A 17961-nucleotide genomic window follows, 5' to 3' on the forward strand; every position below is an offset into this window, starting at 1 on the left:
AAAGAAAGTCAGTTAGTTTTTTTCTCTCTTTCTATTGTAGGTGTTTTCGTCCGTGGTACAATCCCTGTCAAAAGTCCTTGTAACGATGACCACTCTATATAGAGTTTCAGTGACGTCAACCAAATTTTTATGCATGTATAATTTACGGTGTATATCATTAAAAATGAGCGTGTAAAAAAACCTTAGAAGAGATAAAAAAATTGACTACCTCTCTTTGTCTAACCGCTAGGCTTATAATACGCGTACGTGGGAAGGCTCATTCTAGTATATATACATAGAATCAGTGATAAGGAACCAACAATCGTATGATCCAATATATAGCTTGCATCACGCATGGCAAGTGTTCGAAAGTAAACGTTCGACTTTGCATTGTTCTTGAACTTGTGTTAACCATTTAATGCATATCCTAATGCATAAACTAATTAATGTGCTTTTGCTCTCAGTTGAGAAAAAAAAAAATTGTTAACATTAATCGCAATATTTTCTATTTCAATGCCATTGAAATTACACGTTAAAGTAATAATAAATTGTAATTTATTTTCTAATAATCACATTTTATTGGATCAATATATTAATAATTTGTCGCGGTGGATTTATAGTTTGTCTTGTTAACAAACTTTATTTATTGTTCGACATGTCATTCATTCATGTATGAATGTAAGGTATAAATGCAAAATCGACGTACATATTACGTGAGCGAGAAAGAGAAAATTACGCAGCCATGAGATCGGGTACCGGTGTCCTGCGCCGCAGCTGCGAATAGATTTCGAAGAGGGGGAAACATCCGAGTGTGAGAGAGACGAGAAATTTCGAACTTGGTAGTAGAAGGGCATAAGGATCGTAAGAGGAAAGAGGATGGAGAGTAAAGAAAGAGAGAGACGGGGCGAGTTAATGATGGAAAAGGGCGGCTTCGGATGTGAGTAGAAGGAGGAAGTATTAAGAGAGAGAAAGAGGGAGCACGACCCTGGTATAGAAGGTGAAACGGGCAAACGAGACGAGGAAGGATAGAGAGTGAAAGACAGACAGAGATAAGTGAATAGTTCGAGAGAGATGGAGTTTTCGTATCTAGGCACTCTCCATTCTGACTGAGGTTCCTGTTCAGTTCACATAATCGTGCCGATCGGGTTGGGTGTCGCCGTGTGTTCCGGCTGTATCGACCAATTTTACGTCAACTACTCTTCTCATTTGTCACGTGTTGTCAAAAACGTTTCTTCCAGCATCATGTCCAGCGAGATTCTTGGAAAACGTTACAAGCTCTTCAGCAGCGAAAATTTCGAAGATTTCATGAAAGCACTCGGTACGTAAATCAAACATATGACATTTGGCATCGTTTCGATTGTCCAAAGTGCATTCAAAATCTAAATTTAGAATACCTGATTGATTATTAATATGGAATAAAAGGTACAGTCGGACCTCTTATCCTACGACCGCGAAAGGGGAATTATACCCCCACTCTCAAATTTTTGTCGTAGGATCAGAGGTTTAAGGGGAAGATTCCGGACCGAAAATGTCGTAGGATAAGAGGTCCGACTGTATATAAAAAAATTTCAAAAGCAATACATATCTTCTTTTAATCTTTAATGTTAACAATTTCTTTTTTTCCTTGTAATCAATCATATATATATATTAGATTATTTTAGATTATTTTAGATTAAGTTACTTATCTGAAAAATTCATTTTACTAATTAAAAACTTTACTATTTCAGCGTTAAAATATTATCATTAAATATTTCTTTTGTAATTTTTGTTAACAGTTTGTGTTAAAATTTAATCATTAAATCGATTGGTCTCTTCTTTTTTTAAACCTTGGTAACCGGATATTAAATGTTGTGTAATATTTAACCAGTTTTTTTCTTTATGTATTATTCTCCGCTAAAAGAGACTTTGCTAAAAAGGATTATATCATCATGTTTAGTATTCAATACCTCACTTTAGTATAAATATTCCATTATATGTTAAATGTGATAAATAAAATTGCATCATTCCATTCTGAGAGTTACGTTCCAAAATAAAATTCCTCTCCGAAAAAAATTTTACTCGCGTTATAAACAGAAAAATAATATAATTTTATCTTGCACACACGATGATGTTTATTGACAATACGATAAATCTTTAATGATAATTATTACAAATTAAAGATAATTAAAGTCGGAGTCCTTCAGTATAATAATAAACGATTTATAAAGTATGAAAAGTTTATAATAAATAATGTATTATCGCGCGATCTACTTGTATGTATAAATGGCAAACAAATGTGGATATTATGAGGATATCATCGTAATAAGATCTATGGTAGCGCACGCGCTATGTTTGTAAATATTATTTACACTCGAAGATGTATATGCAAAGTCGCAGATGTAGAAACATTGCGAGCGTCAGTACAGAACGTGAACAAACATAAGACTTATTATTTATATGAAAGTGTGCAAAATAAACATCAAAGACCTTCTCAAAGGACGGTAACAACTCGAAATAACATTACTCATTCATAGAATTTCAGGAAAACATTGTATGCTCGAAAATATTAATGAAAATTATATTAATCTTGGTAGTCAATTTATAATTTTAAACATTTCTATTTTAATTTTAACACAACTCCGTCTATTTATTAAAAGCACAAATATAATTCAATGTAAATAATTTTTGCTATGTATGATTGTGATACTATAAGCTTAATTAGTTAATTAGTTGAATTAGTTGGATCCCGGTGCATTAGTGAGATATCAATAAAGACGGGAAAGGTAATCAATTTTAATACGTCAAATTACGCCCTCATCTTCGTGCAACGACCTGACCTCGATCTTAATTCTAACCGTGTACTGCGGATTGTCTGATTGACTGTCTAATTTAACACTTGAGAATTAATTCATCAACGAGATTAATAAATCATATTTGTTAGTCGTGGGTTACATAAACTGCACGTTTAAAACATTTACATTTCCAAATTTTTCTTTGTAAAATATTGTAGAATTCGTGATCGATCATGTATCTTTTTACAAATAACAAAAGTTCTGCATTAAATTCTGTTTCTAAAAACAAAAACGTTCTTAAACAAATACTTTTTTTTTTTTTTTTTTTTTTTTTTTTTACAAAAGGAAAATCCTCCTTATTTTTTCGACTTTGAGATTGCATCTTTATCGAAACTAATCATTGCACGTACCTGTCTAAAGTTTCTTCTAAAAGATAAGAAATTGATAAAAAGAAATATGTAGATAACATCAGAAACATATTCTTCCTATTTCTCTTTTCTTTTTCTCTCTGCTGCTCTTATGTTATCATATTATCAGTAATTTAATGATACAACGGATCGAGCAAAGTTTGCAGAACCATTCATTGACTGTCAACATTCCCACCCTCGCTTGACGTTGTTACGGTAATCATCGAGAGTCATTCGCCGGAAATTAAATAAGAGAGCAAGTCTAGACGCACCATGTCTTTCGACGCATCTTCTTGCGTCGAGTCGGTTAGGTCGCAGAAAAAAAAATAATATTTCTGTGAACGCATACACACACACACACACACATATATATATATATATATAAATCCAGTAAAGCGACGATAAAATCGACGATAAGCGTCATTGCCTCGACACGAATGTAAACTTGTAACTTTGTTATCATCTGACTGCAAGATAAAAGTACCTCGCTTTTCTCGTAAAATCACTTAGAATATAGATATTTTTTGCCTGCGGCAAGTTCGTCGAGTACGATTTTAAACAATCACAAAACTTTTAATATCAAGTTAATAATATTTATTGCAAGAGACGTTTATTGCAAGAGACAAATAATCTCTTTCTAATAGTTTTTTCTAATATAAAAGTTATAAATAATTCATTGAAAATGTATTAGTCAAGCGAGGATCAATGTCGTCGTCTCGGGTCAAGGATTACAGATTTCATTTATCGCCGATATCTTACATATTCTTTTCATCAACAGAATGACTATTAGAAATGTATTAGAATACAGCTTGGGCGCATTTAAAATACATGAGAAAAGACACGATTAATTATTCTATTGTTTAAAAAATTACTGTAAAAGATATCTCTATATTATACAAATATAGATTTCCATTTCAGATCAGTTTTTGTCGATTTGAACTTCGGCACGTTTTAATATTCATTATTATAAACTTGCGATATAATCGTATATGTGTAATATATCATTTTGACGGAGATAATTTTTCCACGATTTATAAATAGCATACACTCACTCGGACTACTGGGTTCAAACTTCAAAGTTACATCTTGGTTCGAATTTTTTAACTACGGGATACCACAGTTCCGCTGTTTGTGTGATAACTACCTACCTACCTAGATATATAATCGATATATGTATAGTCACATCAATTGTCGAAGCGAGCATAAAACATGCGAAGTAACCATAGGCATTAGTCAGTTTCGCTCACGCAGGCATTGGTGAAACATCGCACGATGTCGTCCGAGATACTAACCGGTATTTTAGGAAAGCGATATAAGCTCCAAACGAGCGAAAAGTTCGACGAATACATGAAAGCTTTAGGTGAGATGACACGTGTTTCAACGAATTTGGTACAAATTGTCCGAGATCTATTGTGATGTTTTTTTACATATTAGTTCGCTGTTTTAATTGATCAAAGAGCAATTGATTATTTATTAAGAACTATGTAGAATTAACGGTTCTTAGATTATAGTGATAGAAAAATGTGTGTGAAGAGTCTTTCGAGAGATAAACTCAAGTGTGCAAACTGATAGCAAAATTTCATTTAATTACAAATAGTTTTTTAAATTGATAATTTAAAGATTATCAAAACTCCAGATGCTGTATCATAATATATATGTTCTTTGTTAATTATTTAATTTTATTTAAATTTTTGTTTAGAATATAACTTTTTTATATTTAATCTATAAATCTTTTTTAATTAATTCAAGTACATACTAATGTGAATTTGTTAACATATGGAAAGTTTCAATATTTTTTTATTTTTAATTGTAGAGCATTTTGCAAAATGTTAAAATGTCTACAAGAATAATAATATAAATTTGAAAAAATGAGTTATCCATGTACAAATGGTATCTGTCAAATTAAAAATTATTTTCTAATAAAAAAAAAATTGAAAATTTGCGATAATTTTAAATAGTTTCCACTTATTTCAGGTGTGGGTATGGTGATGCGGAAAATGGGCGCTAGTGTTAGTCCTACCGTCGAGTTGACGGAGAAAGACGGAGTGTATACTCTGAAGACGACTAGTACCTTCAAAAATACGGAAGTAAAATTCAAACTCGGCGAAGAGCTTGACGAAGAGACCGTGGACGGCAGAAAGGTGAAGAGTGTCTTCACTCTGGAAGGTAACAAACTCATGCAGGAACAGAAAGGTGAGAAGAATAGCACGATTGAAAGGGAGTTCACACCTACAGAGATGAAAGCGGTAAGCAATCTTTAAAATTAGAAAAATTAATTTAATTACATATTTACAAATCGTCAAAAAGACATTGTTAATTTTCGATTAAAGCCATTAAATGAGTAATATATTATAAAGTTTCACAAATCGTTATAATAATAATCCAAAATTAGTAAGAAATTAGTAATAGTAAAAAATAAGTAAGAAGTAATAATTCTCACAGCCATATAATCAAAATTTGCATATAAAAATTGATGCAAAATTGAGTTCGATAAGTCTAAGACGTAAAAAGATCTACGTTTTATAAATTAATAAAGTTATATATAACTTATAGCTGCGAAAGTACTTATTACTTATACCGTACTTCTTTTAGATCAATAATACTTGATTGTTATACCATTGAGATAACAAGATAACATGACCTTTAGCTAACAAGTAAATACTAAGCAAAAACTCGTGCTTTGATTTGTCTTATACAAGCTCATGAAGATTATAAACTTATGTCTCTATTATATTGAGAATAACTAGAAACATTCGAATGGCATTAATATATAAAACTTATAAGACAATATATTCTTTTTGTTACTTCATTTGCAAGCAAGCATATAAAAAAATAATACTAAAATTGTCACCTTAAGAAAAATTGTCTTTTAACTGTTATTATATTTTTTGTCTTTCAAAGTAAGCAATTTTTATTATCTATATATTTTTAACAAAGACAAGCATACTATTTTAAATATCTCAGGGTGTTAACACGGATAATATGTACATCTTAATAATTCGTAATAGAGCACAAATTCGATTTATTATAACAATGACGTGCTTAATCGCGATGGAAGATTTTTGTATGTGCATTTGTACGTGCTTATATCCTTCCTCTTTTGAACTTTGATACGTATATCGCTTATGCGGTTCCCGATTAAAGTACAAAAGCTACGTGTAGGAACGCAATGTGTCAAGGGACCGTTGCACGAGCGGCTAATTTTATAATGATCCGTCAAATGTCCGGCCAATTATCGCGTGCGCTTCTCCTGTTCGTGACACGTACAATTCTGCAGCTCCGAGGTCCAAAACGGTGCCAATAAAGATCCATTGATCCGTCTGGCGATACGTGTTAATGCCGTGAGATACCGGCCCTCGAATAATTCCCGCACTCTTCTCTCTCTCTCTCTCTCTCTCTCTCTCTCTCTTGTTTAGAAATTACTGCCATAATTTTGATACAAGGGATTACTATTGTGGCAAAATCTATTGCTATAAAATATTATTGAAATTATACTATTTTTATTACAGATCATGAAAGTTGATGACATAGTTTGTACAAGGGTGTACAAACTTCAGGAATAAAAAGCAAAATTTAAAAAATTGAGACACAATTTAAAAAATTCAGATGTGCACAACCATGTATGTACCTATATTTTTACAGAAGAAAAAATTAAATTACTTTGAAACCGTTCGAGCACGAATAAGATATGTTTACATACTGGCTTGTGTATTGGATTATGTATGTAAACCATTTATAACTCGTATTGAAATGTAATTGAAAAAATTACGCACAATGTCTTTTTTTCTACAACGTTAGAATTTATGTATTGAATGTATATGTATATGCATGTTAATTATTGTAATAATTGAAAAAAAGAAAAAAACATTAACCGCTTACGTTGTAAATTTTCCGATATATCTACGCATTTCTTTACGTATTATATAATGATAATACCATCGCTGAATTATATTTCATGTATAGCAGTGTAACTGCGTTACCTATTGTATGAATATGAATAAAAACTTTTTTTTTCTATAAATAATGATCAATAGAAATGTGTACGCATTTTTATTACATCTTTGTAACTCTTTCAGAACGCGAATTTAAAGGAAAAATTTAAGATATCTGAAGATGTAAAAAAAAACATCAATAAAAATTCAAAAAATATTAAAGATATATTTAGTTATTTAGTAATATAATTTTACACATAAATAGGCACATTTGGGCATATTCTGATTTAATATGTATTATATCCATATTATCACTATTTAATCGTCCATATCTATTAATGGAGATATCTGTAAATGAAAAATACAAAATTTTTTATAGTGTATCAAGTATCATACAATATGATTGTATAGAATCCACGCTGTGAAAATTAATTATTAAACTATTGATCTCTCTCTCTAATTATTACACTTTGTTGTAAAAAGTCTTACATAATATTCCATGTAACAAGTATGCCCATTTTCGGTTTTTATCATGTATTGAAAGTTCAATAGGCCGGCACTACTGGTTCTTAGACAAACCTTGTTAGCACATGATAATGCTTTCATTGCCGGTTTAATGTGTGCTAATTTGAAACTAGATATTGCTGTTGACGTACATTGAAAAGTATCTATTAAAGCGCTATCGTGAGGTAAATCAATGTGACAAATACCGCCTATACCATTTGTGCTAATTCTGAAGAAAGGCTCATCTGATGATAAATGAAACTAGAATGTGAATATTGTATTTAAAAAAATTGAAATTGCCTACTTAAATAGTGACTAATAAAATTATTCTTATTATACCTCGACTAGTTCGCTGGTTGGATCTAATTCAGCTATCATATCCTTTAACAATTCTGTTTGCAACACTACTTTATTTACAATATTTTCAGCCTCCAGATGGAAATCTAGTAATGACTCTATCTCTAGTGTTTTCAAAGAGCAATCTGTGATGACACCGTCTTCTTCAATGATAATACTTACAGGATAACCTATACCCTGACAGATAATAATAATAGTGATATCGCCTTAACATTATATATGATATTAATTTTATTTAGATATCCAGTTTACTTTGTAAAATATTTGCACTGCAACTGAATTATCTTGTGACGCAGGCCAGAACATACAAAGGCATTCTATTAATATATTTAAACTTAGCGAAAAGGTCACATCCTCTTTTAATTCAAACTCATCGAAAACTGCAGATGGAATATATACAGTAGCCTGCATACATTTTGCATCTTCTACTATAATTTTCAATCCATTTTCAATGCCAAGGCAAATAGCTGTAGTCTATTACAGAGTAATATTATATTATATTATACAGTAATATTATATGAATCTTTTGCATCATGACAGAAAAAAAGTAAGTATAAATGTATCTAAAGTACCTCTTTAAAATTGATAGCTTTTAATAATTGTATTACAGTTTTTAAATTTGTTAATCCCACTTTTGCAACCAACAAATAATCTTCAACGTTAGACAGCATTATGTTTGTATGAAACTTGATATAACAATAAATTATCAAATTGTTTCTGCGTTAATTGTTGATGCAACAACTTTTCATTATCAATGCTGGCTAGCCAAACTGCTAAAACATGTTTACAAGTGAAAGCAGATCGATCTCCTAGTACCTGATGTCTATAACATTCCAAGAGCCATATAAGAATTTTTTATAACATATACATATGAGCTATTTATTAAAATTTTGAAAATATAACTTAATTATTCTATTAAAGTCTATAAGTAATTTGTATAGAATATTATACCTAAAAGCTGTACAAGTACAATAATTTACTTCAGGAAAAAGTGTGTATAATGCTCCAGAGTGTCCTTTAACTTGCATCAACCAACTACACTCGCTTGCGCTCTTGTATGGCTCTGTTATAATCTTACTAGATGTCGAAACTTGTGTTACTCGTTGTTGTTCATATAAATCTAAGGCTCTTTCGAATGTTCCGTTAAATAACTTGTATAATTTTAATAGATTTTGATCAGAAACTGAAAGTATTTAATATTTTTGTCAATATACAATTGAAAAGATAATTTAACAAATTTTAATTGTTTGATTTTATTGAATCTCTCTTTCTATAAATAATTGATAAATTCAATTTTAAATAAATCTTAAATTACATACATTTTTTTTCTTTTTCAAAATCATCAGCTACTTCCTTTAGCAAGTTATCTACGAAATCTGGATATTGTTGATCGTATATAGTAGGTGGTGAAAAGGCAGCGTTTTCTTCTTGATCCAGATTCATTAGAATGAATGAAAGTTTTGAATCTAAAGCTTAAAATTCCTCTGAACTGAAATACGCCGTTTTGTTATTACAAACTGTTTTCTTCAAAATACAAATGTAGAAAACGTTATCCACAGATGATACAAGATGTAGAGGAGTAAACGACATCTCGTTTGTTGGACAAGCGTATATATAAAAATACCATAAACTATAGGAAGTATAGATTAGACTGCTCGAAAGAGAAATAGATAAGCACTGCAATAAATGAGACAAAAATGTCTTTCTCTTTAGATTGCGACATAAAAATGTCGCTCTCTTTGAATAATTTAATCTTTCTGATTTTTAAAGTCTCAATTTGAAGCAACTTTAGCACTAGTAACATTCCTTTCAATTAATTGGGTGAAAATCATAGAGATATTAAATAATATGGAGCACGCGAGTGCGTAATTGAATGCGATAGAGAAATAAAAAGAGAATTGAGTCTCTTGTGTCCTTGTCTTACTTATATAACCTTATTCTATCTAGCAGACAGAGGGAAACTTGTGGCAGCTAGTCAGCTTGCGCATGCGCGATTAGACAAAGACACAAGAGGCCTCAGCGCTCTCTATTTATTTCGCTATCGCGTTTTCGGCTCCCTCACGTGCTCTATATTTAATTAATATCTCTCTGGTGAAAATATAGGAATCGAGCCGATTTTCTTATTACACGTGATTAGGTTGGTGCACCTGCCTGTTCAAAAATATACAGTACAGTACAATGTGAGTTTGATTAAGCCGTTACAGGTGTGTCTCACGTTTTTCATGAAAGTCGATTTATTTTTGTATTAAAATTGTTTTTCCTTGGCAGACTACAAGGTTAAAATGAACAGTCGACGAAGACGTGCCAATGATTTCACAGATTCCTTGAACAGTTTTCGTAAGTATAATAATGCTTTTGTATACCTTACAATTAAAATTAGGTAAAATTTATTATATTGTTAAACACGACTTCTAACAATCTATAATTTATGATATGTAAAATATATGTATAGTAAAAAAGCGTAGATTTTATTATATATATTTTATATATATATATATATATTTATATATATTTATATGTACTTTACATATATGTTTAAGAAGAACTTTCATGGATTTATTATGTGTGTGAACATCAACTTTAGATATCGTTTTCTTTTGTTTTACATTATTATTTATTATAGGTTGAAGTTTGAATATGATCTCAAATATGCATATTTACAGGTCAAACAATATATGAAGAGAATTCTATTATATCTCAAAGAGATTTAGAGGACAACTCGGATATTAATTCTATAAGAAGCAGTGGAAGTGATAAGCATAGCCATCTAAGTAGTAACAAATCTCGTGCTGGTTCCATTATCATATCAGGTAATTTAGGCAATCAGCAAAGTATTTCATCTGATCTATATAAGATTGCTGGTGACAATTATAACATCAAGTCTAACAATAATGAATCTCTATTAGGAGGTATATTAAATGTATCAGACGCTACATCATATTTGTCATTAAAACCTGATTTAAATAAATGTATTGATCTATTTCACAATGAGCATTTAAGCAAGGAACATTATACTTTTGAAGACTATTCAAATCTGGGTTCTGTGTTATCTGAGATTAAAGTTCAGAAAGATATGGATTCTCGTCACTTAAATAAAAATAAGATTGTGGAAATACAATGCAATTTAATTAGAAATCGTCCATGTGCTATGTCATTAAATTCATTGGAAGATGCAATCAATAAACACACTTCAATAAAGAATCAAGATGTAACTAACAAAGAACTTCGAAAATGTAAAAGCTGCAGTATACTTAATAGTAATTTGAAAGGGAATACAAATCATAATATTAAAGCTAGCTACTTTTTTGTAGCACCTACAAATACTGCTACAAGAAAAAGTAGTTTTGAAAAAATTGATACAGCTACTTTATTTGATGCTTTATCATCAAAACCTATTTTATCAAATAAGATAAATGATTCCCATTCTACTGAAGCAGATCAGAAGTATGATTCAACAAAGAGTGACACTAGTTCAAAAGAGCAACTCCATTCCTTTGAATTGAAAACATTTTTACAGTCATTGGATCAAATGCCATTGAAAGAGACAGCTACGCAAGAACATTTGCTGAGGCGCTTGTCTGCAAACTTTTATAATTCACCTAAAACTTTTACAGAAAAATTACTAACGATCATTGAAGAATCAGTTATAAATGATTCTTGTGCACAATTGGAGTATCCAGAAGTTAGTTTATGTAGATTAACCGAAGAACTTCGAAAAATGTGCAAATTTATAGAAGATGAAACTATTCCAGAATGGCCTGAGTCTCCGATGTCAACATCAATTTGTGCGAGACAAAGAAGTCAAGGATCTTCTCCTTTACGGAAATCTCTTAATGCTTTTGCATCTCGAAATAAAAGCTTATATTTTGCCATAAATGCTTCTCCTCGATGTAATATTAAAAGTCCGAAAAAAGTTTGTCAACATACACCAAAAAATATTTTATATAATGCAAAAAGTTCACTGCATGATAGCACAAGTACATTTGAATCTTTGGAAGCATTTTGCGAAAAATTGTATGCCAATGACAACAAAGTTCCAATAAGAGAGAAAAAGCCACAGTCTCCCTTGCAAAATATGGATAGCATTTTACATGTATGTGAGAATCAGATGGCTTCTTTGGAAAACTCGCCCGATATTCGCGAACAACTCAAGAAAGCTGCAACGTTTACCTCGGATTTGGCAAGCCAATGTAATAATAAAGTACCTGAAGCACAGAATCTTCAATACAGATTGCTTACGCATAAAAAACATAATAAGACAGATTTGAAGAAAGTACCTGATACATTTAAGGAATGGACTGGACATAATAAATCTTATGAGATAATTGAACCAGATGATTTGGAAAATACATTGATGTATGAAATCGCAAAAAAGAGACAAAGATGTCTCGATACGGCTAAGGTAATAATGGAAATCGACACGAATTCGAAGCCAATAGAGACGCAACAAATATGCCCAAACAGCAACAAATCCTCATTAACTAGTGACACTAAATTTATGAAAACACTAATGTCTGTCAAGAGATATCAAGAGTATTTGGAAGAGCACAAATCTATATTGAATTTATTTCAAACTAAATCGTGCAATTCTCCTATTGCTGACAAAAAAGATGTTCGAAAAAAAGAAATATTTAAAGAAGATTTCAGTTCTCGCCCTTTAGGAGATAAAGCCAAGATTGCAACATTAGAAGTACCAAAGTTTTCAGGAATAAGAAAGAAGAGTAGAAGTCCTTCACCAGCAAAATGTTCTACTAATAAAATCATTGTTGCAAAGCCAAAATTATTTGTAACTCCCAGAAAAACGCCTGTTAACAAGATTTGTAAGCCAAAGCGCACATACTTCCCTGATTTAGTGGTCGGAACGAATAAAGAAAAGAAATATAATATTAGTCCGAAAAAAAGCACTTATCGACAAATAGAAAATTATGATCACGTAGTATCGCCAGTTGGAATGTATATAAAAGGTACGGATCCTCATCTGATGAAAAATTTACGACCTAAAACAGACGAAAAGCTATTGACACCTAGAAAAAAGCAGATTACACAGTCTCCTAGTCCAAAACCGAAAATGAAGTTTCGATTATCTCCAAAACAGCCAAAAAAGGTAAGCGAATATTAATAAAGGTATAAATATATAATTTGCAAGATTATTTGAGATGTATTGAGAATTCAATATGTTTTGTATTATTTCAGACAATGATTAGAACAGTAGTAGGAGATGAAAATATGCCTGATAATTTTCTACATCCAAAAGTGCATTACAAGCTTCCATCGCACGTACGCACGGTACATAATTAATATATTGAAAATCTGATTTGATACCCTTAAATTTTAATATTTAAAATACAATATAACTATAGCGATATAATAATTTTATTTAGATTAAAGAAAAAGAAAGTCATAAAGTGGGAAACCGTATAAATGAATTGTTGCGTTCAACACAAGATAAAGTCGTAATTCGACATGAAGGTAACATTATATTTATAAACTATGGATCAGTATATATTTGTATTAAGTATTTGTGCATATATGAAAATATATAAGCATGGTTTTTTTTTTTTTTTTTTTAAAGAGTTTATGATTTAAAAATAATATCTACAATTTAATTTTTATGTCATGTTGTTTCAGGTCGAATAAAATCAGTTCAAACAGATTGTTTGAAGCAACCTGAAATTCATTACGATTCCGCAGAAGAATCCGTACATATTGAACAAACAGCTCGTAAAACATATTTTTCTCGTGTACAAAAGCATTAGTGGCTGTTACTCTAATGTGATTTGCTCTAATTTGTTAATTGAAGATCGACTATGCATTATAAAGAATTAAATACTATAATACATGTTAATTCATATTTAAAAGTTGTATATCAATCTTTTTATATGAGATGTAAAATATTTCATTAAATGTGCAATGTAAATTATTTTCTTTTCATCACTAATTATTTTGCGCTTTCGTAAAATCATATTTTACTGCATACTACCTTATTCCATATAATTGACCTTTTTCCTAAGAGTTCTTCAATAATAATCATAATTAGTTCTGCTATATGGACAGCACATACACATACAAGAATGAATTTATTTTTCAAATAACTCATTTCTTGAAGAATATAATAATATTACTAAACGAAGAAAAATAATGCCGATTTAGAAATATACATTATATAGATTTACATCTATATAGATGTTAATTTTTATTTAATGGTGAGTATACTGACCTATTCTTAAGTTTTAGTATTTTATATCAATATTGTATTGAGTACTATTTCAGAAATCTGTTCAGAATACTACAAAAGGGACATTAAACAAAGTAATATAAATTTCGAATGCCAAATAGAAGCGAACATTTTAACAGAAACCACAACTTTTGAAGAGAATAGTTTTACAAGAGACATCGTCATGGAAGAATTGTGGAGAAACGGTGCAATTAAGGGCAAAAGGTTGGGTGGAAACGTCTCGAAGAATGAGTCAGTGCGCGGAAATCTACAACCACGTAGCATTCTAGATTCTAGAATGTAAAAGATTTCCCTTTCCTTCTCTCGTTATCGATATGACGAGTAAAGTACAATACTGCGTCGTTTCTTGCAACTCTTGCGATTGGTTTGATCCGCTAGCGATATGACAGGACCGTCATATCGCAGATCAATAACACATTCAAGATCTGTGTCAATAACGCGAACATTTAATTTTTAATTTTATGAATAGGAAGGAGAGCGCATTGTACGAGGACATATATTATTACGTGATTTGTATGTCCTTGATACAGCACATTTAATTAAATTTTTAAAAAATTTATTAAGCACCTTGAAAAATATTTATAAATATAATTCTCTAAACGATTCTGTTACTGCGGATAATGCGCAAAAGTTATTTTCTATACAAATAATTTTTATTGTCTTTTGCATTAAATAGTTAATTTGAATGAAATAAAATTAATATTTAATTATTACATTATAGATCACACAATTTCTTTAGAGATAACATAATATTAAAGATAAAATATCAAAAAAAATTGAAAGATTAAATAGACAGAAAAGGAGAAACGTGGATACTTTTAAAATTATATTACAAATATAGGCTTTTATATCTTTTAATCTACTGTGACATTTGATTTTCTACATTGTATTGTTTTTAAAAAGTTTCTTAACATGGTTATGAATTAAATGTTATTTTACATTGATAAATATATATAATCAAATATATATATAATACTGCATTAATTATAAAAATTATTTGTATAAAAAATAATTTGTACACATCTATTGCATGCTTTAGTAATTCAATCATTTAGAAAACTACATACAAAAGCAAATTTTAAAAATGATAAATATTGATAAATTATATTTATAAAATACTAATCTTTTGTATTTATAAATGTCTATATATTGTATGTATGTTTTCATTTACGTTAGTTCTTATCCAACAATCTAATTAAAAAAAACCCGTGCCGGCAGAGTTGACCACGGCCCTGAAGAGTTGCGCATGGTACGCATGTTGACGGTTGCACACGCCGCGCGTTGCGCTTGTCAAGTCGCTCGGAACCAAGCCCAATCGTGGTGGGGAATGATCGATAAATTCGAAGCTACGACGTCGTACCGGCAAGTAAGCATTCCGCTGCATTATCTAAGAGCTACAACCTCGACAAGTGAAGCAACAAGACAAGACCGATCAAGATGCCGGGACCAGGATGTGACAAGTGCAAGGGTGAGTGTGCTCATAAATTCTTAATAATTAACAGATAATTTGACATGATATTTCTCAATTGTCTGATAACAGTTCTCAATATTGTGAAAGAATTTACTGATATATAATGAATTTTTCTGATATATAATGAAAAATAAGTAGAAAAAAATTTATTTTGCTTTTTTGTTTGTTTTTTTTTTTATGAAGATATGCAATTATCGTTGATTCGAATGTATTGTCAATGTACTTTTATGCAATTTCAAAATATTTTTTTCTCAAATTTGTATTATGCAACGTCTAATTTCGCACATCATATAAATATTTATACAATATTTAAATTTATTATAGACAAGTGCAAGGATTGCAAGTGCGGTGACAACTGCTCGTGCTGCGACTCCGGATGCAAAGGTAATATTAGAAATTAGTTTAGTCGTTCGCTCAATTGCACAATATTTGCTCATTGTTGTATCTATACATATAGTATCTGTACATGTATCATATGATAAATCATTTTATTTTTAATTAAGTTTAGTTAAGTTGGCTAGCTCGTTTTCACAATATTATACCAAAGAAGTCTCTTTGAGCATAGTACCGTTAAGAATAAACTTGATGAATAACTGTATTATTTTTGTTTTTCATCTCGGACAATGACTAGCTAACGGACAGTTGATACTGGTTTGTTGTGCAGCTCCGCACTGTAATTTTGCGGACTTGTAATACGATTTTGTCGTGTGGCAATTGCATGTTACTCGAAGCTTCGACGTAGTTCTCGTCGTTTCGATCTTTACACGTAATAAAATGAGTAACGAGATTTCTCGGAATACTATATATTCCATTTTCCTGCTTACATATATTTTGTCTTTTTTTTCTTCGTCAATTTTATTTTTACTTTTATTTTCAATTTTACGATTTATGTAATTACGTTTAAATTACTCAGCAATAAACGCGCATTAAAAATAGAAACATTATTGGCCAGAATAGTTTCAGAATATTGTAGGAATTTTTTTAAATAGTTATTTAAAGATTATCTATTTTCTAAGTTTTATATATAAATGTTTTTCTTCTATTTTAATTAAAAAAATATACATACACGAGAAAATTATGCAAGCAAATAATTTACTTTTTTTTTCTTTTACAGATCAGTGTGGCTGCAAGACGGGCGGACAATGTACATGCAAATCTTGCAGTTGTTAATTAATCACAAAAATATCACATATATATCTGTATTAAAAATGATAAACTCATAATGAGTTAAAGCAAATCCAATATGTAGTATTCGGCGTACTTTAGTATTATCAAAGTAAGATTTTATGCTTTATAAAATTTATATGTAATATGAACTTTTCACCTTTTTGCTAGATGAGCAGTTAATAAATTAATAAAATTCATAGACTAAATAATTTTATTTTATTGCTACAAATATATTTCCCATTCTTTTATGCTATAAGCTATAATTAATAATGAAAAAACTTACTCAAGAAAATAATAGAGAATTAAATAATGTTAAAGTTAATATTTAATTCTCTCCACACTAATTGCCGTTCAGATTTAAACAGAAAATCTTATAATTAGTAAAAAAAGAATATTCTATATTTTTAAAATTTTTATAAATATAATATAAATTTAATAAATATAATTTTTCCATGATCTTTTTATATCTAATGATAACTTGCGAGATAATAATGTCTCAGTTGCAATCAGTTTTGCCATTGACGAAATACTATTTATAGTCCGTGGGGCAAATACATTATTTTTTGAGACATATCGCATTCAACAAAAATGTAAATGTCAGCAAAACCGACAAAATATTATTGATAATATCTCGTCGGTGGTTTTGCTGAAATTTACATTCTTGTTGGAATGTGATCCCAAGTAGCACATGTTCGTTTAATAAACGTTTATAAAACGAACAGTGCTACCTGAGATATGTCTAAAAAAAGAATTTATTTGCTTCTTGGGCTATAAATAGTATTTCGTCAATGGTAAAACTGATTGCAACTGATAGGCATTATCTTGCAAGTTATCATTAGATATAAAAAGATCATGGAAAAATTATATTTATTAAAATTTTAAAAATATAGAATATTCTTTTTTCACTAAGATTTCCTATTTAAATCTGAACGGCAATTAGTGTGGAGAGAATTAAATATTAACTTTGTAATATTTAATTCTCTATTATTACCACTGACAAAATATTATTATAATAGTATCTCGTCAGTGGTTTTGCTGACATTTACATTTTTGTTTGAATGCGATTTTCTGAGATTGCAAGCAAAAAATAAACAAACTTAATACATTTTTATTTTTGTATAAAATACTCACTGACATG

General features: G+C 30.0%; 3 protein-coding genes across 8 annotated transcripts; 2 read left to right on the top strand and 1 right to left on the bottom strand.

Annotated features, from left to right (window-relative positions):
- Nucleotides 1–1076: 1076 nt before the first annotated feature.
- Nucleotides 1077–7194, top strand: Fabp (fatty acid binding protein). Of its 2 annotated transcripts, none has more exons than XM_072900334.1 (3): nucleotides 1077–1297; nucleotides 5132–5403; nucleotides 6667–7194. In XM_072900334.1, the coding sequence occupies exons 1-3, from the start codon at nucleotides 1222–1224 to the stop codon at nucleotides 6718–6720; spliced, it is 402 nt and encodes a 133-aa protein (XP_072756435.1). In that variant the 5' UTR covers nucleotides 1077–1221; the 3' UTR covers nucleotides 6721–7194. The 2 variants fall into 2 exon arrangements, with proteins under 2 accessions (XP_072756435.1, XP_072756434.1); XM_072900333.1 differs by lacking the exon at nucleotides 1077–1297 and adding an exon at nucleotides 4364–4517.
- A 101-nt stretch (nucleotides 7195–7295) lies between these two features.
- On the bottom strand, nucleotides 7296–9034 carry LOC140670004 (cell cycle checkpoint protein RAD1). 3 transcript variants are annotated; one of them, XM_072900326.1, is made up of 5 exons: nucleotides 8523–8758; nucleotides 8203–8424; nucleotides 7933–8127; nucleotides 7579–7854; nucleotides 7296–7437 (listed from the first exon to the last, which is right to left on the bottom strand). In XM_072900326.1, the coding sequence occupies exons 1-5, from the start codon at nucleotides 8619–8621 to the stop codon at nucleotides 7408–7410; spliced, it is 822 nt and encodes a 273-aa protein (XP_072756427.1). In that variant the 5' UTR covers nucleotides 8622–8758; the 3' UTR covers nucleotides 7296–7407. The 3 variants fall into 3 exon arrangements, with proteins under 3 accessions (XP_072756427.1, XP_072756426.1, XP_072756425.1); XM_072900325.1 differs by lacking the exon at nucleotides 7296–7437 and adding an exon at nucleotides 8902–9034 and having other exon boundaries at nucleotides 7493–7854; nucleotides 8523–8720; XM_072900324.1 differs by lacking the exon at nucleotides 7296–7437 and having other exon boundaries at nucleotides 7493–7854.
- Nucleotides 9035–9986: 952 nt separating this feature from the next.
- Nucleotides 9987–17032, top strand: LOC140669997 (uncharacterized). 3 transcript variants are annotated; one of them, XM_072900303.1, is made up of 10 exons: nucleotides 9987–10130; nucleotides 10219–10287; nucleotides 10614–13054; nucleotides 13144–13236; nucleotides 13332–13419; nucleotides 13579–14153; nucleotides 14221–14698; nucleotides 15404–15653; nucleotides 15981–16040; nucleotides 16771–17032. In XM_072900303.1, the coding sequence occupies exons 2-6, from the start codon at nucleotides 10233–10235 to the stop codon at nucleotides 13704–13706; spliced, it is 2805 nt and encodes a 934-aa protein (XP_072756404.1). In that variant the 5' UTR covers nucleotides 9987–10130; nucleotides 10219–10232; the 3' UTR covers nucleotides 13707–14153; nucleotides 14221–14698; nucleotides 15404–15653; nucleotides 15981–16040; nucleotides 16771–17032. The 3 variants fall into 3 exon arrangements, with proteins under 3 accessions (XP_072756404.1, XP_072756405.1, XP_072756403.1); XM_072900304.1 differs by lacking the exon at nucleotides 9987–10130 and having other exon boundaries at nucleotides 10137–10287; nucleotides 10614–10760; nucleotides 10857–13054; XM_072900302.1 differs by lacking the exon at nucleotides 9987–10130 and having other exon boundaries at nucleotides 10137–10287; nucleotides 14221–14389.
- Nucleotides 17033–17961: the final 929 nt, after the last annotated feature.

This window comes from Anoplolepis gracilipes, chromosome 10, assembly GCF_047496725.1.
Source record: "Anoplolepis gracilipes chromosome 10, ASM4749672v1, whole genome shotgun sequence".
In the NCBI taxonomy this organism is placed as follows: Eukaryota; Metazoa; Arthropoda; class Insecta; order Hymenoptera; family Formicidae; genus Anoplolepis; species Anoplolepis gracilipes.